The sequence below is a fragment of the Pleurodeles waltl genome, chromosome 10 (assembly GCF_031143425.1).
Source record: "Pleurodeles waltl isolate 20211129_DDA chromosome 10, aPleWal1.hap1.20221129, whole genome shotgun sequence".
NCBI lineage: Eukaryota > Metazoa > Chordata > Amphibia > Caudata > Salamandridae > Pleurodeles > Pleurodeles waltl.
Genome location: NC_090449.1, coordinates 813,056,908 through 813,081,833, shown reverse-complemented (window position 1 = coordinate 813,081,833; position 24,926 = coordinate 813,056,908). Strand labels below are relative to the sequence as shown.

The 24,926-nt window shown below is 41.8% G+C and overlaps 1 protein-coding gene across 3 annotated transcripts in view; it reads right to left on the bottom strand.

Moving 5' to 3' along the window:
• Nucleotides 1-24,926, bottom strand: part of LOC138261913 (ATP-binding cassette sub-family B member 5-like) — a 987,125-nt gene that overhangs the window by 197,901 nt on the left and 764,298 nt on the right. For all 3 annotated transcript variants that reach the window (XM_069211477.1, XM_069211478.1, XM_069211476.1), the window contains 2 exons: nt 13,376-13,519; nt 7,860-7,964 (listed from right to left, as the gene is read on the bottom strand). In XM_069211477.1, coding sequence (XP_069067578.1) covers nt 7,860-7,964; nt 13,376-13,519 — 249 coding nt within the window. The remainder of the gene's footprint in view (nt 1-7,859; nt 7,965-13,375; nt 13,520-24,926) is intronic.

Below are 24,926 nucleotides of genomic sequence, written 5' to 3'. Positions count from 1 at the left end.
TTTTTTCGGAGTCACAGGATCGAGTGACTCCTCCTCTCTGTCATACTGCATATGGGCATCGACTCCGTTGTTAGATTGTTTTCCTGCCGAAGGGTGTAGGAAGGAGTGATAGAGTGTAATAATATAAATGTTGTATAGAAATAGTAAGTAAAAATAGATGTCCATGCAAATGTAAATGTATATACATATTTACAAATTAGAAAAACTGCAATGACTACAGGCTTCCGGGGAGGAGGGAAGGTGCATGTGACTATGCAGCACTACATGCCACCAACAGATGTACACTGGGTAAGTGACATTTTCCATTTGATGGCAGATACACATGCTATGCATAGCCTATAAAGCAGTTACTCTCCCCAAGAAATGGGGTGGCTAGCCTGTAGGAGTTGGAGTTGTTTGAAATAATGTTCTTAAGACAGCTTGACCAATATTGGCCTACTGCTTTAAAAATACATCTACACAGTAATGCTTTGTAAATGTATGTGGTGTAGACCATGTGGCAGCTTTACATATGTCTGCCATTGGCATGTTTCCTAAAAATGCCATAGATGTACATTGTTTCCTAGTGGAATGTGCTTTAGGTGTGATTAAAAGTTGTCTTTTTGCCTTAATGTAACATGTTTGTATACATTTAACACTCCATCTCGCTAATCCTTATTTAGAGATATGATTCCCTTTATGTGGTTGTTGAAAAGCAACGAAAAGCTGTTGTGGTTGTCTGAATTCTTTTGTTCTATCCACATAGAACATAGCTCTTTTAAGGTCAAGAGTGTGAAGGGCTCTTTCTGCAATTGAATCTGGCTGTGGGAAGAAGACTGGCAATTCCACTGTTTGGTTTATGTGAAAAGGTGATATTTTTGGCCGAAATTTTGGATTAGTTCTATGTACAACTTTATGTTTGTGTTCTTGGAAAAAAGGTTCTTCAAGAGTAAATGCTTGTATTTCACTAACTCTTTGTAATGAAGTAATGGCTACTAGGAAAGCAGCTTTCCAAGTGAAGAATTAAATCTAACAGGAATGCATGGGTTCAAAAGGTGGGCCCATTAGTCTCGTGAGTACAATATTCAGATTCCAAGCAGGAACAGGTGGTGTTCTAGGTGGAAATATACATTTTAGTCTTTCCACGAAGGCATTGATAACTGGGACTCTAAAGATAGAGGTATGTTGAATAGTTTGTAAGTATGCTGATATTGCAGTAAGATGGATTTTAATAGATGAGTAAGCTAAATGTGATTTTTGTAAATGAAGTAGGTAGCATACTATATCCAGTTTTGATACTGTAAGTGGATCAGTATGTTTAGATTGACAATAATAAACAAATTGTTTCTATTAGCATAGCATTGTCTAGTTGTAGGCTTGCATGCTTGTTTGAGAACTGCCACGCATTCTAATGGAAGTTGCAAGTATCCAAATTCTATGACTTTAGGAGCAAAATCGCTAAGCTGAGAGCACTGGGATTTGGGTGTCTGATTTGTCCTTTGTTTTGTGTTAGCATATCCAGTCTGTTTGGAAGTTTGTAGTGAGGTACTACTGACAGATCTAGGAGTGTTGTGTACCAATGTTGTCGTGCCCACGTAGGGGCTATGAGTATCATGGTGAGAGAGGTCTGATGTAGTTTGTTGACCAGAAATGGAAGTAGTGGGAGAGGAGGAAAAGCGTAAGCAAATATCCCTGACCAGTTGATCCACAGAGCATTGCCCTTGGATAGAGGGTGTGGGTGTCTGAATGCGAAGTTTTGGCATTTTGCATTTTTCGCTTGTTGCGAATAGGTCTATTTCTGGTGTTCCCCACTTTTGAAAGTACTGATGAAGTACTTGAGAGTGAATTTCCCATTCGTATATCTGTTGGTGTGTTCTGCTTAGGAGATTCCGCTAGCTGATTGTGTATTCCTCAGATGTATTCTGCTAGTAGATGAATGTGGCTGTGAATTGCCCATTTCCATATTGTTTGGGCTAGAAGGGACAGTTGAGATGAATGTGTCCTATCTTGTTTCTTTAGGTAATAAATGGATGTCATATTGTCTGTTTTTATCAAGACAGTCTTGTGTTTGAGAAGTGGTTGAAACTCTTTCAGGGCAAGGAACACATCTAATAATTCTAAATGGTTTATGTGATAATTTAGCTGTTCTGAATTCCATTCCCCTTGAATGGTAAGGTTGTTGAGATGAGCTCCCCAACCTATCATTAATACATCTGTTGTTATTGTGGTCAGAGGTACAGGGTCCTGAACTGACCGCCCCTTCATTAAATTGCTGAGATTCCACCATTGAAGGGACATGTGTGTTTGGCGGTCTAACACTAGATCTTGTAACTGACCCTGTGCTTGAGACCATTGCTGTGAGAGGCACTGTTGTAGTGTTCTCATGTTTAGTCTTGCATGCAGTACTATTGCTATGCAGGATGCCATCACTCCCAATAGTTTCATGATAAATCTTACAGTGTCTTGTTGATTTGGCTGCATTTGTGGTATGATATTTTGGAAAGCTTCTATCCTTTGTGTATTTGGATAGGCTAAGGCTTTTTGCATATTGAGAATAGCACCTAGGTAAGGTTGTACCTGTGCTGGCTGAAGATTGGATTTTTGGTAGTTTGGTAATGTTTGTATTGTGTATTGAGTGTGCTTTTGACATTGTATAAAATTGCTTGACTTTATTAGCCAGTCGTCTAGATAAGGAAAGACATGTTATGTGTTGTCGTCTTAGGTAAGCTGCTACTACTGCTAGATATTTTGTGAATACTCTTGGAGCTGTTGTTATGCCGAATGGCAGAAATTTGAATTGGTAATGTTTTCCCGCTATCACAAACTTTAGGTATTTTCTGTGAGCTGGATGGATGGGTATATGGAAATACGCATCTTTGAGATCTAATGCAGCCATGTAATCTTGTTTTTGTAGTAGTGGAATGACGTCCTGCATAGGAATGATGTCCTGCAGAAAGTGTTCTGACAGGATATATAAATTTAGTGGTCTGAGATCTAGAATGGGTCTGAGAGTGCCATCCGTTTTGGGAATGAGGAAGTATAGTGAGTATACCCCTGTTCCTTGTTGAGATTTTGGGACTAATTCTATTGCCTCTTTTAGTAGTAGCGATTGTACTTCTTGTTGTAATAGAACATTGTGTTCTGGAGACAAACTGTGATAACGTGGAGGAATGTTTGGAGGGGTAGAAATCAACTCTAGGCAATAACCATTGCAGATAATTGAAAGTACCCATTGGTCTGTGGTGATATTTTACTATTGGGAGTGGAATTGCTGCAGTCTGCCCCCCACAGGAGATGTGTGGGGTTGTGTCATGCTTAGTAAGTCACTGTTTTGATGGGGTAGTAGCATGTTTTGAGGCCTAGAATTTGCCTCTGGCTCTAAAGTGTTGGCCTCTATAAGAGCCTCTAAAAGCCACTCTCTGGTACTGCTGTTGTTGCCCTTGTTTAGGCTGGGAGGTAGAAGCCTCTGTAGATTGTGGCTTGAATCCTCCTCTAAATTGCTGCGTACGAAAGGAGCCTCTGTAAGGTGTTGTATATAAGGCTTCCATTGCTTTAGCAGTGTCTGAATCCTTCCTGAGTTTTTCTATTGTGGTATCAACCTCAGGACCAAACAGGTTTTTTTTTTTTTTTTTTTTTTTAAATCGAAAGGCATAGTCAGTACTGCCTGCTGTTTATCTGGCTTGAATCCAGCGGAACATAGCCATGCGTGTCTGTGTATGGTGACAGCAATATTCACACTTTTAGCTACTGTCTCTGCAGCAACAAGGGTGGACCGTATCTGGTTATTACTTATGGTTATTACTTCCTCAACAATTTGTTGAGCCCTTTTTTTGATGCTCCTTTGGTAGGTGTAATAGCTCCTGCATCTCGTCCCATTGGGCTCCATCATACCTTGCTAGCAAGGTTTGTGAGTTTGCAATTTGCCACTGGTTAGCTGCTTGTGTAGCTACCCTTTTGCCAGCAGGCATCCCCTGACGATTGACTATTGGCCCATTTTCCGGCGGCACTGACAACCAGAGTCTGGAGGTACCTGGTGACTAATGTAAGCCTGGGCTGTAGGTGCAGGCTTATTTTCCTTATCAATGCGTGGTGTTCAAACCCTAGCTTTAACCGGCTCACTAAATATCTAATCTGCATGTTTTATCATGCCAGGTAGCCTTGGGAGGCACTGGTAACGTGACTGCTTAGAAGTAAGAAAATCCTCTTCCAAAGGCTCAGTGTGCATAAGCTTCTGCCCTAGAAATGACCTGCATGTATGCAGTAGTGTCTTCCGGTGGGGAAGGTTTGGAAGGATATAAGTCTGGGTCGTTGGCATGTATGGGATCTGCATCATACAGATCCCAAGGATCAACCGTATCACCATGAGAATAAGTGTGTGAGTGAGTTGGTGAAGTCAAAGGTGGTGGGCTAGTGGGTGGTAGTGAAAAAGAAAGTTGTGGTGAATGAGGGGGAGAAGTATGCAGAGGTAATGGCTTCTCCTTCCGTTTAAAAGTCTTTGCTGGTGAGGGAGCAGTATCTAGATGTTCCTGAAAAGCCAACTTTCTTTTAATCTGTGGAGAAGGTGCAGTAATTATTCTGCCAGTCTCTTTATGGATATAGATCCTTTATTGTCTCTCATCCATGATTTCGAGAATGGGTTGAATTTCAGTGTCCTCAGAAATATATATTCTGATGGTTTTGAGGACTGTTCATGATGTGACTTGGAGCTCTGCTTAAGATGGCTCGAAAGTCCTTGTTCTTCTGAATAAGAAGACTTTTTCGACTCCAAAGTTGGCAATTTTTTCGGGGCCCGAAAATTCAGCTGGTTGTTTTGGCTATGAGGCAGGACATCAAGGCTTCGACTCCAAAGAGTGTGGACGCCGACTCGGTTCGGAGGTTGAGTTTTTGGTGGACTTGCTCGACTCCGGTATCGAAGGAGGTGTGGCTTTTTTCGACGCCGAAACCAAAGGTCGGGCGACGAGGATTTTCTTGCTGGTCGAACCATAGCTCTCTGGCAGTGGTGCACCCAAGGCCTTCGAGGATCTTTTAGGAGTGGGTATAGGGCAGTTGTACTCATGTGCTGACCAGAAGTGATGGGTCTATCTTCCTCTGAGTCTTCTTCGGAGTCGGTGTCTTGGATGGAAACTGCCGTCTGCGCCTGTTCTTCTTCCATGGTGTTGATATACTCGGTACTTTTTTGACACCATTTCCAATCTCCTGGCTCTCCAATCACGTAGGGTCTTCTTGGATCGGAACAATCGACATGCTTCACAATCCTCTTCTCGGTGATTGGGAGAGAGACACAGATTACATACAAGGTATTGGTCTGTGTATGGACATTTTGCGTGCCATCGGGTACAAAATCGAAATGGAGCCTGATCCATCAGGCTTCAACGTGGTAGGCCCGAACAGGCCCGAGTTGGGCGCTCACACCAAGAAGGGCGAAATTTGTTTTTCAACTGTATTATTGGTTCGACTATGTATGGAAACGCGATCGAAACAATACCGATGGTCAAATAAAGTTATCTAAAGTTTCTGATTCAAAATCTCAGAGCGAGAGGAAACACGTCCGAACCCGACAGCGGAAAGAAAAGAATCTAACAATGGAGTCGATGCCCATGCGCAGTATGACCTAGAGGAGAAGTCACTGGATCGTGTGACTCCGAAAAGACTTCTTCAAAGAAAAACAACTTCTAACACTCCCATCCCAACACTAGATGGCGGAAGTAATGCACTGCATGTGTATCTGCAGCTACACATGCCATTGAACATATATATATGTCTGGAATTTGGGGATACACCAACTGTAACCAGGTACAGACGGTGGAAAATGACTTTTTAAGATATCTGCTGATGGTACCAAATGGTTCATCATCATACATTATCCACTCTGAACTGGGGGTCTCCTTTATTGCAGATCTGATAAAGATTCAACCGTTATTGCTATGGCATAAAGTTTGGATCTCGGAATATACTGGATTAAACAAGGCCATTTTGACTGACTGTATGGAGTCAACATACTCAGCAAGGGTGCCCTGGTTAAGATATAATATGACCATTTTCGAAAATATGGGTAACAAAGACTATTACACAAACCCAGTAGCGCTGGGAACAATTTCTAGGAAGGACCTGAGCGCTTGGGCATTAAAGTATCTAGAAGATTTACGATGGGAGGTGAATCAAAAAAGCCCACCGTCATCCATAACCAAATAATTTTGTCGGCGGAGGCCATGCAGCCCTATTTGGCGAATGTGGTAAACCTCCGCCACCGTTTCGTTCTCACTAGATTAAGGCTAGACACATTTCATAGTTTAGTAACGTTTCCAACTATGAACGACTGGAGTACCTGCCTGTGACGCAAAGGCACTTCAAAGTACAATTCACGTGGTTTTATTCTGTAAATTTTACGCTAAGCAGAGAAAGCGCTTAGTAGTGCCCCTTCTAAGGTTAATCAACTTGCCCCAGTGTCGTATCGTGTTTGCCAGCCTCCAGGTGTTATCCTCTATAGAAATGTGTGGAACTTTGGCTAATTTTTTATGCTCCGTATTAAATACAAGGAAGTCTATGGGGGTAGTGATGTAACTTTATTTAGTCCATTTAAATATTGATAATTGGGAAATTTTTATGATATACTAGATACTCTGTCTGTTTTTTATCTTTTTTATTATTTTAACTTACTTATTTTTTTTTATTTATTATATACTGAAATGTATAATATTTGATACTTTTATGACTTGTTGAAAGTCGAATAAAGTTTGTACTACTATATATATATATATATATATATCACATCATCACATGACTTAAATACACTAACTTCACAACCAACTCTATGGCCAGTCAAAGGGTCAGGCTGAAACGCGTTGCCATTTTTGTTTGAATAGCACTATGCACTTTGTACTCTACAAGAAATAAGAAAATATATTATCTTTCGAGTTGATGGATGGTGACGGCGTTATTCCTGCCATGAGAAGCTGGTAAATATTGCCTCTCTAATGCTGTGTAATGATTTTTGTTTTAATATATATATATATATATATATATTAAAATATAATAACGGCACCACAGGTGGTCAGGCGTGGACAAGTTACGCTACAAAAATGTGATCTCATATATATATATATATATATATATATATATATATATATGAGATCACATTTTTGTAGCGTAACTTGTCTATATATATATATATATATATATATATATATATATATATATATATATATATATGAGATCACATTTTTGTAGCGTAACTTGTCCACGCCTGACCACCTGTGGTGCCGTTATCGGACACGCGCCACTGCATCTAACTCTGTCCACTTTCCTTTGTTAATACACAAGGATACGGAACTCCACAGACGAAAAAGAATTAAACATCTATTTATTCAACAGACGAAGGAACGCGTTTTGGTACATATATAGTATTCTGCACTGGTGCCTTTACTGAGATCTGCAAAAACAATTGGCTCAAAGAGCTTCTATCCAGCGACAGGGAAAGCAACACACACAGGTCTATATTTCGGACTCCAAGTAAACATCTAAAAGACTTTCTTATAAAAAAAAAAATGTACCTTACAATAAAGTTTTGGAAACACATCTTGCCTTTCTTCTTTATATAGCACTAGGCACAGAACACCTTATGCCTTGATATATATTTAAATAAATAGAGATAGATAAGTAGTGCACAAATTGATTTATATATTGTATTTACAGGAGTTTTCTATGGTAGAGAATTTCAAAGCATGATTCAGAAGGCTAATGAGAAAGCTAAACTACAGACAAATAATGACAGAAAGACAAGCATACAAGAGAAAAGACAAGCAGAGGGACAGAAAAGAAAGACAGGAACACTTACAGATAAACAGACAAAATGACAACAATTAGTAAAAATATATATTTACCTGTATAAAGAAGGTGATAAGAGAAATAAGACCAATGACAAGGAAGAAGATTGCAAATAGGTCGGCATCATGTCTTATTTTTACTTTGTCTTCAATTGAAAATAGCTGCAAAGTTGAAAAAAAAGCATTTCAGAAACAATTAATAAAATACAAAAACAAAACCTAATATAGACATACATACACCAAAACAATACACTTTCAGGCTTAGAGTGCTGAATAAACTATGCAAAAAAGAAAGGAGGGAACTCTGGGTAGCTCCCAAGTTTAGGTGGTACTCTTTATCAGCACTCTAGGGGTATTGTCTTGACTTATACTAGGTGTTCCCTTGTGTCTAAAAAGATATAACTCCTAGATGAGCTCTAACTATAGGGAAACATGAGTCAAGGGTTGCTTTTATTCATCTCAGGTTGGCTTGGATCATATTTTACCAATCCAAACTGTAATACTGTGCCTAGAGTGGTAAAAGGCTTTTGTCGTTTTTCAGTACGGCAAATTTTTCTGTAAAAATAGAAAAAACTTTGTCATTCTCTAGCTCAGTGTGGTTGGCACTGAGCAAATCTTATGCTTAAAAACTCTGCCAGAGAAACAGCCATTTGAGGTGAGCAGTGTTGGGTGCTCCATATAAAGGAAGATACATAGATAGATAGATGGATGGATCAGCAGGACATCTCTTGTAAACTTTAAACAAAGAACATGGAACACACATTTATCAAATCGTGAACCTCAGTCCAGTCCAAAATCAATTCAAATATACAATGTACTGCATATTTTCCTAAAAGCACATTTCACATAAATCTGACTGAGGAGATGGAACTGTGGTAAAGTATGAGCTCAGTGGACAATGTGGACTTAAGGGGGTGATTAAGGCATGGGCAGGGTGGCTGCCAAGGCACTAGGTCATAGAAGGCTCCAGTTCCACTGGCCAGGCAGTGACCTGACTGCCATATGTACATCTCATGTGGGCCTGGAAGGGAGTTTTTTGTTATCCTTCTTTCCAACGACAAATCTGTTACACTTTCGGCAAAACTGTTCAGTGTCCGACGTGTCACCATGTCATGGTGGCTTGATGCACCGCCGGCATCAATTTACATTTTTCAAGGAGACACTCCCAAAGGAGGGAGCTGTTGCTGCAAATGTAAAATCAATACTTAAACTCGTTGGGAGTTTTCTTCCAACATGTGAGGGTCAATGGCTTATTTATGCTGCCTAGTAACACCATGCACAAAAAACTGCATCGAAGCCCAGCTCTAAACAGAATGGCTGGCCGGCAGCAAAGAGGTTTCAAGTGGGGAAACCACCTGAGGATCTGCTGTTGGATAAGGGGCAAATCCCACCCCTCTAAGTAAGGATAGGGAACCTCAAGGACGGGCATCTGCTTATTTCTGGTAGACAGCCTGATACTGCACTTTCCTAGATAACCCCCTTTTTGTGAAGCCCATTAAGTTATAATGACAAATGTGGCAAGTAACCTGATACTTATACTCCTAACTAAGTAACGTGGAACAGCTTAGTGACTAAAGAAAGCTATGGAAATTGAAAGCGCATGGCTTCAGCGAGCACAACCAGAAAGCGACTAAGGTGTGTAAAGAAGAGCAATGTGCACTTCATTTTGTACCAGAAGTAGCTGACTGCTGCACAGAGAGGCACTGTGCAGTGCACCACTGCAAGGCACAAAACCCTCACATTAAGGTTGCCTTATCAGTTATTCGATGCAGGTCTACAGGATAAGGACCTGACCAGTCAGTGCGTGTACCCCCTTTCTGGATTTGAGAAGGGACTAGGGCCTCACACATGGAAAGTGTTCCATTGGAAGAGGGGAAAGTCTAAGCCCCATCATCCCCTTGAACATAGTGCCCTTCAGGCCTTCTGTAGCTCTTTTGGGGTTTTACTTGCTAATGAGCACCTATACAATGCTAAGGGACATAGAAGACACTCTTATCTGCATGTGAGCCACAGCATACAAATGCATTTGAGCGAACACTGCTGGAATGAACATGCACAGCAACAGTGACATTGCATTCATATTTAACTTTTTCCAAAAAGGGCCCTGCTTCCCCTTTTGTGATACTAAACTATGCTGGCAGAAAAAGTTGTAGGTTGGCACTTTACCATAAAATGGTAATCGCGGCTGCCAATGCCTCTTTTATATATTACATACCAAGACCAAGACACAAAAGGAATTCTGAAGACAGAACATTGTACATCTTCACCTTAGAAAAAAACACATGTATATATCTAATCAAGCACTAAAAAAATGGCAATAGTTCTGGCTTAAAAATGTGGTGCTTTTCCCCGGATTAGTGAATTTGTCTGTGTTACTGTGCGGATTGGTGATTGGATAAATGTGAATATGCATCACCAGTTGGAAGAAAGACTGGATGTGGGGATAGGGACATGGAAGAATGAGAAACTCGCACTTGAATATAGCTGACAAATTCACGTAAGGTACATTCACAAATATTTTTTCAACCTGCCATTACACCCGCATATACACACATAGGTCAGTATATTAGAATTGATAGGTAAAAGACTTCAAGTACTACCACTATTATGGAAGGGCCAGGATTAAAACAGGTATGGCGATCATCAGACAAAGCACTTTCACGTCATGTTAAAAATGACCACCATAACAGCAGACTCAGCATTATATCAAAAATGGGACCCATCATGCCGTTGGGTTAGCAGTATGGCAAGGATTATCACCAACAATTATGCCAGGGCTCACCATAGAGGTGAGCACAATTATGCAACAGCTTCTCACATTGTGCTAAGAATAATGTTTACACCAAAATTATCACCATAGAGCCAGGGCCATCAATGTGGCAAAGGTGGGTGCCATCATACCTTACACTAACAACTCAAATAATTTGAGAACATCTAGTTGCCGAGGCTCAATGAAGTAAAACGAGTTCAATGCATCTAAAAAGAGCTTGGATTGTAGCTGCTTAATACCCCAACAGTACTGATGCTACAGAAACCTAATACATCCACAGCATTCTAAGAAAGAGTGCTTCAAGGTCAGTCAACCATAGGTCTGCCTCTAAACGGTTGATAGGACTAGCTCAGATTCAGTGTCTTGGCAAAACATACTGAAAGATTATTAGTGCTCAGTGCAGCCAGTAACTTCTCAAAATCATCTCTTAAAGCCCAGATAGGCTGGGGTAGAAATGGTTATATGTCATTGTTATACATGAAAGTGTGATAAAGTTGTGGCACAGTCATTGAGTTCCCAAGCTCTCTCAAACATCTGAACACCCGGGCCCTACCGAATCATATGATGAAATTAAGAAGGCAAATCAGTATGACAAAATATACAAACTTTCACCTAAAATATGTATTTTAACTCTGTTTCCAGTGTAGCACACTCAAATAAACTTCTGAAACAGTCTGCCTGTATGCTTTTGGTGCAAAGGTGAATCAATCACTGTACAAAGCCATCACAAACCACAGCTATCACCAGTGCCAAGGGGATGAGAAAATGTAGGAAAAGGAACCGATATACAAAGCCTGTTGTAATTTGAGTGGTTCACAGGAACTATGTGAACCTGGTTTCATGAGTGAATTTAAACATTCTGAATCATATTTACAGATGTGGTGATCCCTCTTCTGTACTTTCAAATGAAAAACATCAATTCCTCCAACTATATCAAATGGGAGGTGACACAAGGTCACCCAGATATTAAAAATGCATTAGACCTTTGTCAGATGTTCTACCAACAGTTATTCAATATCATCAAGAGAACATCAGATGATTTAACGTCATGAGAATGAAGTTCTCAAATGAGCTACACAGAAACTTCATGCTGAGAACCAGAGATTATGACTTTCAAAAGTGAAATATAGTCCCACAAAAGAGATAAAACCATCTACAAAGAGGTGCATAAACCCACAGATCCATGATGACCGTGTTACCAGGAGGAAGGTGAGGCTGCCATAAAGTCTTAATTCCTGTTAGAAATGGGGCCCAGCGGTGCCTAGTATCACCAAAGTCAGGGAGCAGCTGGCAACAGGGCAACAAGCAGAAAAGCAGCCCAGTGAGTCGTTCAGTCCCAGTTCCAAACGTGCTCTAAAAATCACGGGGTCAGAGCCCATGCGCTTATACGCTTATACTCCAAAAGGCCCCTGTTCAGGGGGTCACTTCAAAAGGGCCCTTTCAAATGTAATACAACCCCTTTCAACTCAATCCTGGCTCCAGGCATCAGTAGGGGGTAAATCAGCCTATTGTGTGAGGCAGGAACACAGCCTATACAAATGTAAGAGCACCCGGCCTCCCTCTCTCCCAGCCTGGGAATACTATCAGTATGCAGATGCACTCAGCCCGTGTTGTGGCTGTCTGGAAAGTATACACACAATGAAGCTGTTACTCTACCCTAGACGTGGATTGGAGTAAGGCTGCAAAGCACAGAGTTATAAGCACAGAGAAATGTTCACTTTCAAAAAGTGGCATTTCTAAAATAGTAATGTAAAATCCAATTACACCAGTGAGCAGGATTTCTCACTACCATTCAAAACATGTCCATGCTACTCCTTCAAGATAAAAAATTACTACTCAAAATATATGTAAGGGAACTCCTAATGCTAACCTATGAGAGGAGCAGCTTTCACAGTAGTAAAACATGAAATAGGCTGTTTAGCACTACTAGGACATGTACAAGTTAAAAGTACATGTCCAACCTTTTACATACACAGCAACCTGTCCACAGGGATATCTAGGGCCTACCTTAGGGGTGACTTAGGTGCACTAAGGAGAGTTTAGGACTTGGCCATTAGTTTGAATTGCCACGTCAATGTGGCAGTAAACTGCACACACAGGCTCTGCTGTGGCAGGCCTGAGACAGGTTTGAAAGGCTACTTCTGTAAGTGGCACAATCAGTGCTGCAGGCCCAATAGTTGCATTTAATTTACAGGCCCTGGGTATATGGTATACCACTTTACAAGGGCCTTATAGGTAAATAAAATATGCCAAACAGGTGTAAGCCAATCATACAAAACTTTAGGGGTGGGAGCACATGCACTTTAGCACTGGTTAGCAGTGGTAAAGTGCCCAGAGTCCTAAAGCCAACAAAACCAGGGTCAGAAAAATAGGAGGAGAAAGGCAAAAGGTTTGGGGATAGTCCTGCATAATGGGCCACTTCCAACAATTCCCATGGACTAAAGGAAAGGTAAGGTGGGTCTTTATGAGGACAGAGTTTTGTGCATTGGATTTGTATGCTTACAGAGTAATTGTCAGAGGCTTAAATGTCAATGCCATGCTTGTAAACATCTTTCTGCCAATGTGTTATTAATATGCAAACAAAACCTGAAAGCGTACTTTTTCAATTTATCACCTCAACAGCCAAAAATAACCTAATAGTTAGTGAAATTAAATCTTTGAGTTGAAAATGCTAATAACTTCTTCTACATAGACAGTTTACCCTACTCATTACAGGTTGTCCCTTAACAGGCATGGTCAACAAATCTCGCGCACAAATGACATACGATGAAAAATACAAAACTGTCACCTGCTTTCGACTTACCGTTATAATCTTTGCAAAAACAATGCAGAAAGCAGGATGCACTGCACCGTTAAAAAGCGCTGCCAATGTGCCCAGGGTTATGTATGGCCATTCTGATTTGTTCAAACTCATAATTCTGAAGAAGGAAACATTTGGATGATCGTCCTGGAAAAAAAAGGAAATCAGTGATATTCGTGTTTGTTGTTGCTGAGTGAAACAACCCTACAGGAATACGAATCAAGGGTTTAAATTATAAAAAGAGAAAGAGATGTTGAGAAAAATTTCACATTTGACATCACTAATAGGTAAAATGCAATATATAATAATTTAAAACTTAGGTCCTGATTATAGGAGTGATGGTAAAACCAGCTAGGAGTTTCCTCAGGGAGATACACTGGTACCACAGTATCTCTCTTCCGCAGGGAGAGATACAGGGAGACATAACACTTATTATAAAATTCTCATTTATTTGGAGATTCATTTTGGTAATGGAGTTTACCTGCACAAATCAGTGTTTGAGCACAGATTCCCTCAAATTGTTCTTCATTATGGGCATTTGTCCTCTTCATATTTCTCAAGGTTTTCCTAGTGAATTGTGTAGGGGCCAAACATGAGGGGCTGTTCGCGGGATCGCAAAGCATTTTAGACCACAGCCATTTTCATGCCCTTAACAGTGTTTGCTGTAAACACTTTTTACCAGTGTATTTTCACACAGGATTCTGGCAGTGTATGATAAGTACGTTTATGCATACTTGTTGTGTAGCACTTTATTCCGGAGGTGATAAGTTCCACTGCATTTGAGCTGCTATGTTTCTGTGCTGCACTACTGCAAGGTGATTTAGTTATGCTGCTTTGTGGTTGTTGCGTTATGTTCTGTTATTATTGTTTTGTTGTGATGTGCCCCGTTATGTTTTAATTGTGCGGTGTTTCTTTCTGTACATTATGGTGTTATGTTCACTTGTTCACACTAGACATGTCAACAAACGCTGCTATATTTCCTACTAGAAGCAGTATACGCCCTGGAAGTTCTAGTGATAAGCAACCATTTACAAAATAGCTCTGCTACAGCTTCACCTACTTTTGATACCAGTCAGCCCAAAACTGTGGAAGAATCTGCGTCTTAACTTAGCACTCCCATTGTGATATAGCCCTGTAGCACAGACATATAAAGAATCCTGTTTTCATAATACAGTGGTAAAAGATATATGAAGCAAGCAAAGCACTGCCTTCACTTACCACCAAGGACATGAAATGGCACCAGTGAAAATGTTTTCTTATACGGCCCTAGATGTGCAGAGTTTGCTGCTAAAGTCTTAATTCTGATTTGGGCAAAAACTCCCCTTTAATCGAAATCTTATAATAATGGGCTTTGCTTAACTTTCCTCCATTTTTTATCTGGCCAATTGCAGTTGAAACTTTCTCTCCTCCCTCCTTTCTTCTGCAGTCAGGCCGTAACTTGAGACACTGCTCCCTGGTTTAGCAGGGGGCACAAATCCAGGGGTATCATCCCCACTGCTATTGGAGAATCCTCTGGGGAGCCATCCTCTGACTCCTCCACCTCAACATCCTCTTGTGAACTGGTTTCTGCCCAGGTCCTCTGAGCCTTTTGGTGGTACTCCTTCCTGGAGGCACCCCAGGTAGGTACTCCCATTCCCTTGCAGAACCCTTTCAGTTGGCTGACAGTGTATGTCTCCAGCTCCTCCTGGAGACCCAGCCAGAGACATGTTTAGGATTAGATTAAAATGTCAAGCTGAAAGTAATTGCCGAAAAAATAGAAAGAAAAATTGACCTTTATCATGTAGCTATTGCATGGTACTGCACACACACAAGTCCTATTCTCACTTGATCACCAATGTTAGAAATGGGGTCTCTAGTTGGCAGAGGTATTTACCTTTGTCCAAACAGGGACCACAATCCTAGTCAGGGTAAGTCACACACAAACCAAATTATCCTGTGCCCACCCTCTGGTAGCTTGGCACTCAGCAGTCAGGCTTAACTTAAAAGGCAATGTGTAAAGTATTTGTGCACTAAATCATACAGTAACACAGTGAGAACACCACAAAAATACACCACACAGGTTTAGAAAAATATATATTCATCTGGTTAAATTAAGGTCAAAGCGATAAAGATTCAATAAGCATAATTTGAGATATCACTTTTGCAAGATGAAAAAGCATCTTAAATCGTAGAAATCAACAGTTGTCTCTTGTTTGCATAAAGTACCTGGCTTACATAAAAAATAACACGCACACAGACCGCAGAGGAGGAGATGCATGGAAAAATAGGGTGCGCGTCAGAAGTTCTGGCACGGCACAGACGCTGCGTTTTCCATGCTGCAAGGGGCTTTGCGTCGATTTCCGGCGTGCAGTCGTGGTTCCTCACTGCGATGCGGGGATCTTTTTGACACCCAAGAATGATGTGTGGAAATCCTGGGCGTACAGGATAAAGTCACAGGAGTTGCGTCGATCCGGGGAGGTGGTGCGTCGAATTTTCTGTTGTACGGCAGGTGCTGCGTCTATTCTTCACTCAGGAAGTCGGGCTGTGTCATTCCGGTTCAGCTGGCGTCGATCCGGTAGGGCTCTGCGTCAAATTTCCGGTCGCAAGGCGGACCCTGCATTGATTCTTCACTCAGGAAGGTGTACTGTGTCGTTTCGGTTCAGCTGCGTGGCGATTTCTCAGTCGCACCATGGCTGTGCATCGTTTCGGGCAGGCTATACGTTGATTTTCGGCGCACAAGGAGTTCCTTGAAGAGATGAAGTCTTTTTGGCCCTGAGACTTCAGAAAACAGGAGGCAATCTCAATCTAAGCCCTTGGAGAGCACTTCTCAGCAAAGTCAGAGGGCAGCAGGCAACAGCAGGGCAGCGGTCCTTCTCAGCAAAGCAGTCCAGATGAGTCCTTTGGGCAGCCAGGCATTTCCTCTTGACAGGTTGCAGGTTCAGGTCCAGAAGTGTCTGATTTGGTGAGGTAAGAGACCCACTTTATATACCCAGAAATGCCTTTGACTTGAGGGAGAATTCAAAGAGTGGTTTTGAAGTGCACAAGTTCCCCTTTCAGTACAAGTCTGTCTGCCAGGGTTCCAGTAGGGGGGTTGCCAGTCCATTGTGTGAGGGCAGGCCAGTAGCCTTTGAAATGTAAGTGGCAGGCCCTCCACCCTCCCAGACCAGGAAGATCCATCCAGTATGCAGATGAGTGCAGGTGTGACTGAGTATCCTGTGTTTGTGGTTGTCTGGGTGAAATGCACAAGGGGGCCATCAATCAGCCCAGCCCAGGCATGGATTGGAGACAGGTTGTAAGGGACAGATGGATTTTAAGTGCAGAGAAATGCTCACTTTCTAAAAGTGGCATTTCTAAAATAGCAATATAAAATCCAACCTCAACAATAAGCAGGATTTTGTATTACCATTCTGGCCATAATAAATATGACCTGGTTACTCCTTTCTGATCAGAATCTACCACTCAAACAGTGTATGAGCGTATCCCTAATGCTATCCTATGAAAGGAGCTGGCCTCACAGTAGTGGAAAACCAAATTTAGGAGTTTTCCACTACTGGGACATATAAACCACACATGTACATGTCCCACCTTTTAACTACATAGCACCCGGCCCTATGGGTTACCTAGGGCCTACCTTAGGGGTGACTTATATGTAGAAAAGGGGGAGTTTAGGGCTTGGCAAATACTTTTGAATGCCAAGTCGAAGTGGCAGTGAAACTGCACACACATGCCTTGCAATGTCAGGCATGAGACATGGTTAAGGGGTTACTTATGTGGGTGGCCCAACCAGTACTGCAGGTCCACTAGTAGCAGTCAATTTACAGGCCCTGGGCACATGTATTGTACTTTACTAGGGGCTTACAAGTAAATCACATATGCCAATTGGGGATGAACAAATGTTACTGTGTTCGTAGTGAGAGAGCATATGCACTTTAGCACTGGTTATCAGTGGTACAGTACACTGGATCATAAAACCAGTAAAAACAGTGTCAGAAAAGTGGGGGGAGGCAGGCAAAGAGTTGGGGGATCACCACTCTAAGGCTGTGAGGTCTAACATGCATTATTTTTGTGAAAATTCTATTTGGACACTAGAATGCTAGAGACATCGAACTTGGTAGAGCAACTTTTATTTAACATATAATGGCTAATTAATGTCATGAATAATTTGCATTTCAAACAAACCATGTTCTCTTAGGTTGGCTAGGATAGGCCCTAACTCAGTTTGAATTTAAACATGACTATGTTTTCATTCTTACTGACTTCACCTGCAGAAAAATGTGCACTGAAAGATTAATAAATATAATATGTATTGTAATTCTGTCATTTTTTTCATAATATGACGTTCTTTGTAAGCGCTATAGGAAGTTTTTACTTTCAAAACACTGCTATTCAAGGTTCTTCCTGTTTGAAGCTCGGACATCCTATTAATTTCACAAGTCTGTCATTGTTCACTTGTACTCAGATTTGTACTTTCACATAGGTTGTCATGAGGGCAAAAGAGGACTAATTTGTATTCATTAAGGGGATGGTATTCGGTATTGCTGCAATTTATTGTGTTTTGCTGAGTCTATGTATCATTTTGCTGTCCTGATGCTGACTGAATGATTTTGCTGTGTTTTTTTCTATAAAAGAAGACTTGTTTTGGAGGTGAGCCAGAGTAGACTGCCTGATTGCTAGAGAGGAGACCCATACCATTCTGTCTCATACTTGGAACGTAGAACAATTCTGATATTTCTCTTAAGGCAAGACTTATGTCAGACCTCTTACTGCATTAATTTAGAATTGTGCTAGACTAGACCTGGTTCTGGCTGTAGATTTTTGTATCATTGCTAATGCTCAGTACAAGAGATTATTTGACTGGTTAACCATATTTTTACCTTCTGTAACGATGAGAAACTTTAATAAAACATTATGGTTCTCAACTTACATCTGACCCAAGAAGGCTAATTTAATTGATTATGTCCTTGATCAGTTGTTAATCCTAAAATAGTCAGATACATATCTCCTCATGTATTCTTGAGGACAAGACCGCCCTCAATTCTTCGTAAGCACTTTATATTTAGATTATCTAATGAGACCGTGTCAACAAGCTTTAAGGGTGCTTGCTAATCAAGGATATTAGGGAGAAATGGAATGTTGCAACTTGTGGACCCTTAAGGATGAGGCAAAATGCATGTTTTGTTGGAAGCCAAGATGAGGAAGTCTAAACTAGTGACACCACAGCTAGAATCTACAAGTGACATCCTAAGTGAATGTTTCGGTAAATAGAAATCTAATAGGTGTACATGTTATATTTTAAAACCAATGTAAGTTTTCATAAAAGTCCAGTACACTAGAGTCATTTAATTAAAAGGAACATAACTGACAAAATACATGAATATTTGCATAAACAGGTGAGCTTGGGTCAGTCCTCTTCAGCTATATATCAATTCAACTGTTAATATAGTTGTCAAAAGGGTAACCTTAAAGACCTGGAACCACACCATTATTTTCTCCTCAATGAATAAGATACGCATTAATTGGAGATTTGTCATGTAAAGGCATGAACGTAGGTGCTACAGAGACATTGGGAGACACTGCAGCAGTCAAGGTGGGCCTCCTCCTGTACTGAGTCAAAGGTTGAGACTTTGGATATTATATTATGATGAAGGTTTTATGTATAATAGATATTGTTATAGTTGTATTATTTTGTTTTTAATTATCAGTATTGTATTATGTTTCCTTTAATAATTGTACATGCATATGTGGTAGAAGTTAAAGGTATTAGGGCGGGAAGTATTTTAAATCCATTATTAAAAAATATTAACTGATATGCTTCAGTATAATTTTATGTATAATTTTATATATCAATGCTATATTTTACAATTTATAGAAATTGTTTAACGTTGAAGATTTTTTATGTCTATGGAAATATATATATTTTGTATTTATTTATATTATATATGTGGGTTTATTATGTATAAATTTAGGATAGGGAAATTATCTCTCAACTTTTTAATGTTTAACACTCTTCCTACTGCTGCTTACGCTTGAGTGGGAACAGTAGTTCCAACCTCTCAAAAATATAACACTTACCCTACTGTTGCTTGTGTAGGAGTAGGGATATAAAATCTGACCTCCAAAGCCCAATTTCCATAACACTCCAAAGTTCAACAATGTTGCCTACTGCTACTCAGGGTTGCGTGGGAGTAGTGCATTTGACCCTTCCAAGTTTATCTGATTTATTAAAAACTGTTCGAATATATTCTTTGCTTTAATTTTAAAAGTTAGTCTAACATAAATTAATATTTTCATTATTTATTTTCTTGTACTAATTTTGTATATCTGTTACTTTTTCAAATTATCTAGTTTTTTTAAACTATGATTAAGTATTAATAATATTTCTCCATTGTATATGTTTAAATAATAAATGTAACTATTTTTTTATTAAACCCACTGATTGATATTGTTTTCCACATTTTCTAGTTACAGCTCCTAAGCCATGTTATACTATTGTAAGCTAGATGTCACCCCAATTCCTAATGCAACCATAATATACCCAGATATAGGGGGTTATTACAACTTTGGAGTAGGTGTTAATCCGTCCCAAAAGTGACGGTAAAGTGACGGATATACCACCAGCCGTATTACGAGTTCCATAGGATATAATGGACTCGTAAGACGGCTGGTGGTATATCCGTCACTTTACCGTCACTTTTGGGACGGATTAACACCTCCTCCAAAGTTGTAATAACCCCCATAGTCTTGCACATCCAGATACAGCAGCACAAGTACAAGTTCTTCCACCATATGCCATGTGCAGTGCATTTGTCAGTGCACCGCTACCACATACAAGGTACAGACTCACACATATGCTGGCACATCTGTCATATGTTCTTGTGCAGCCCCAAATATAATATCATAGTATATGATGCCTGGTCAAATCCATTATAAAGCCTTTGCAGTCTTCGGTGTACAGCTTTTGTCATATGCCATCTACAGAGTCGCATACCATTGAGCAGCTTTGAAATACAGAAGCAGAGCAATGTCATGAAGTAAGTCTTAAAATGCACTAAGTCACACTGATTTAGAAGTGATATAAATATAGAAGAACTATTGGAAATAGATGGTGTGTGTCTGGCTGAATTACACTGTTTCCCGTTCTATATCCATTAACAGTTTACTAAAATTGCATAGCTCTATGCACTCACAATTCGAGGTAAGTATATGACAGCATCTAACACGTTTACTAACATAGTTTCAAATCAGATATTGACATTCTCATGTTAGACTTCAAGAAAATGTGTCTTACCTTTGGTAACGCTCTTTCTGGTGTATACTCTATCTACGCACAGATTCTTCAACTTATGAACATCGCAGAATCAGATAAGATCCAGAGATGTTTTCTTAACAACTCACTGTCTCCTACTGGACATGGCTATCCAGACAGTAGTGCTTTGTGAATGTTTAAAATTACCCCCACATCGCAGCTGGACAGATGTCTATGACAGTCACACCATGGACAAGGCTCAAGTAACTGAGCCTGCAGGCCTTTCAGCAATGACGTCTTGCCCAATCTGTAGCAGATGTTTATACAAAATACAGTCCATCTGGAGATAGTCCATTTTTGTACTGCCTTATCCTTCTTTGTCATGGAAAAGTCAACAAAGAAATATCATCCATACGATCATCCCTGGTGCGATCAATAGAGATGCACAGAGCTCTCTTGGGGTCTAAGCAATGAAGTCCTTCTTCCTCCCTGGAAGGACAAGGCATGCAAATAACTCTTGCAAGATGAGTGACTGCCTTATTTGTAAAGACATGGCAACGTTCAGGATGAAGCTGCTATAGTCCTCAGCAGTAGCTTATCTGGCAACAAGGTAGCATACAGTTGTTGGACAGACAGTGCTTGTAGCACACACACACACACACACACACACACACACCATGAGCTGACATGCTTGCTACGAGGATTCCAGAACAGTAATCGTAAAGTGAACTTGTGCACTCATTCAAATGAGGTGCATATCAGAAATATGACAACCATGTTCAATTACCCATTGGGGCATCAGAAAAGGTTTAGCAGGAAATACGAAGGTCAGTCCTATTAGAAAAGAGCATCACAACAAATGATTTAAACAGATATGGCTAATCAGATAACCGTAAAATGGTTGACAAAGACCAACAAATAACCTTTAATGTTGGCCATGGCAAGGCCTTGCTGGTCTAATAGGGGAAAAAGGTAAAGATGTCAGACACCTGGGCTTGAAGTGCATGGAAATGCCTAGTGGAAAACCACACAATGAACTTGTCTCAGTGACTGGCAAACATAATTTTGGTGGAGGGACACCTAGCTGCCAGAATAACATTTACTACCTCTGGAAGGATATCAAAAGCAATTAACTGTCACTGCTCACTTTCCAAGCATGGAGATGAAGTTGCATAGGCTCGGGAGCAGGACCCTGACCTATTGCTGCAACAGAAGGTCCTTCTAAAGAGGCAGCCAGATCGGAGGACATATTATCATGGACAGAAGCTCAGAGTATCACCTTCTCCTGGCCTAATCCGGCACACTAAGATGCTTTGGGTCTAGTTCTTCCTAATGATCTTCAGGACTTTGAACAGCAGAGTTAAAGGCGGGAAGGCATACAGGAATCCTGAGCTCCAGTCCAGCCAGAAGGCATCTCTAACAAACAACTGTCTTGTGAACTTCAAGCAGAATAGTTTGGAAACTGCACCTTCTTTGTGATGGTGCAAAGATTAAGCTAGGGTTCTTCCCATTTCTGGAAGACGAACTGCCACACATCCAAGTGTAGCGGCCATTCATGATCCGCAAGGCAAACCCAGGTGAGTTCGCCCTCCTTGGCAGTTAATGATCTTGATAGGTGTTGTACAACCAGTGGGATGCCCTGATGACTCAACCAGTACTGGAGTTGTAAAGCTTCTTGGTAGAGGACCCCCAACCCCACCCAACCCTTGCTTGTTGAGGTACCACAAGGCTGTAGTGCTGCCTGTGAGGACCTGCACCTATTCCACCTTGATGGATGGGAGGAAAGCATTGACTGCCAAGTGAATTGCCCGCAACTACAACAGATTGATGTGGAGGTAGGTCTTCCCTGGAGGCCAGAGACCATTGATCTTCTACTTTCCCAGATGACATCACCAAACCAGCAAAGATGCATCTGTCATGAATGTTAGTAATAGGTAGGTCAGGGAAAGGAGTCCAATTGCAGTCCATCACCCACCCCTGCAGATTTCTTGCAGTCTCCTCCAACACCTGGATGAAACCTGATAGGTTCCCTTGGTGCGGACTCCACTGAGACTTTAGATTCCACTGCAGAGCCTGAATGTGCCACCTCGTGTGGTCCACCAACAGGATGTCACCAGCATGATGCAGGAGGCTAAGAGGACAGGAAATCTTGGAGATGCTCTAACTAAAACGCAGGTCAAGGGCTGAAACACCAGGATCATAGCCCGACTATCCTGGGCTTGTTGAGGCAGAGGGAAGGCTCGGAAGAGCACTATATCCAGAATGGCTCCAATGAAGGGGAGCCTCTGCAAAGCAGTCAGGTGTGACTTCAGCACATTGTTAGAGAACACAGGACATGTTAACAGACTGGCTGTTGTCTGATGTGGTTGACAACTGAGTGAGGCGAGACCACAGGAATGTCCCCCCATGCATTTAAGTAATGCCTAAGGAGGCAACTTGAATTGGCATACCTGAGGGAAAGGGCGGCAGAGAAGATGATCCATTTTCCAAATACCTCCATGAGTTTGGACACTTTGGCCCTCATTTTGAACTTGGTGGGTTGGCCCGCCATGCCGGCACTGGTGGCTGAATCCGCAAGCCGGCATGGCAGGCCAGCCCGCAACATAATAAACACGTCGATGACCGCCATTGGCAGCCCTCACTCACTGCCAGGCTTCCGCTGTCAGGCAGCCTGGCGGCGAGTTGAAACACTATCCGACAGGGTAGCTGTGCTACCCTTCGGATAATGTTTCCATTTCCTCCAGCCTTTCCCTGGTGGGTCCACCCGCCAGAGAAAGGCTGGCGGAGGGGGTGCCCCTGCACTGCCCATGCACTTTGCATGAGCAGTGCAGGGGCCCCGGGGCATTGCCCCATCACGCAGGTCACTGTCCGATTTTCGGGCAGTGATCTGCGCGACGGGTACAACTGCACCCGCCGCACAGAGGCATTGTCAATGTCCCGGCCGGACCTTTATGTGAGCCAGCGGGCTGAAACAATGTTTCCACTCGCCGGCCCACAGAAATGTTCATTATGTGGCCCGCGGGTACCAGGGTCGCTGGTGGTCAGAGTTTTGTCCGCCAGCATGAACACCTTTGTCTGGAGGGGCAGTGGGAAATGCATTTGGGTTTAGCCTGCTAGCCGAGGCTTGAACGATTAGACTCTCCAGTTGTTGGGTTCTGTTGATTAAAAGATGGGTTTCCTGCAGCGGCCTGTGCGGTCTGGCAAATTCTCTATTGACAGCAGGGAAGGATCCTGATTTGCCAGGTGATTTTCCTTGAGGGCTTCAATTAATGGGAGGAGTGGCACTGAGGAGGTCTGCCCTCGCTGTTGGACCTCTGTGAGGACATCTGTTATTACTTCCACTGAAGGCAGCTAGAGATCAAGGAATTATGCTCCACTCCTGATGACTACAGCAAAAGATGCTGATTCCTTTGAGGAGGAGACAGGTGGAGGGTTGAGGCCAGAGTCAATATAGGTGTCTAGACCACTGGCCTCCCGGAGGTCCAAAAATAAATTCTCCTCATCATATAGCTGTGAATTGTCATTGCTGTCATCGTTGTCGGGCTACGCGTCTGAGAACCACTGGGGCACTGCAATCATTCCCTCTGAATCTTATTTGGGTTGATGTCAAGATAGGTGCGGATGCGATCAAGACAGCATTGGATTCATTTTGAGGTCTGAGAGGGCAACTGACTCTTCCTCCGGCACTGCCGGTGTTAGTTTCAACACTGATGCATGAGGTGCCAACACGTGTCTCTGCACTGTGTCGACCCTGGAGTCAGGCTGACCCAACATTGGGCAAGAGGTGCAGTTGGGAACTGATTCACCAGTGGTAACCCAGCTGAAGGTCTCCTTAGATTCATGGGGGCCCAAGGATGCACCAGACAGAAGCTGTAAGGTACCAAAAACCCACAAAATGGCTTCTTTAAGTGCTTGGATCTATTGTGGCATAACCAATGGTCTCATTGGGATTAGCTCTGGAATGGGTCCCATAGTAGAAGGTGGAGATAGAGGGGTAACCTGGCCTCTATGTGACTTGTCTTCTCAAGGGTGGTGGAAAGAAGGGGAGTTACTTACAACTGCTTAAGTTTTTTCTTTGATTTTGACTTACCTGAAGAATTAGAGTGGGATGGCAAACTCTCTCGGGAACAGCCGAATGAGAACGCATCTGCGTCCTCGACTGGGACCAGGCCTTAAGATGCTCAATGACGTAAAGCTTGGCCTCATGGTCTCAGGTGGCCTTTAGACTCTTTGAAGCACATAAATCGTGCAACTTTGAGTCACGTGTGGAGCCCAGGAAGCAGAGACAGACCTCGTATGAGTCCACCTATGACATCTGTTTGTGGTAAT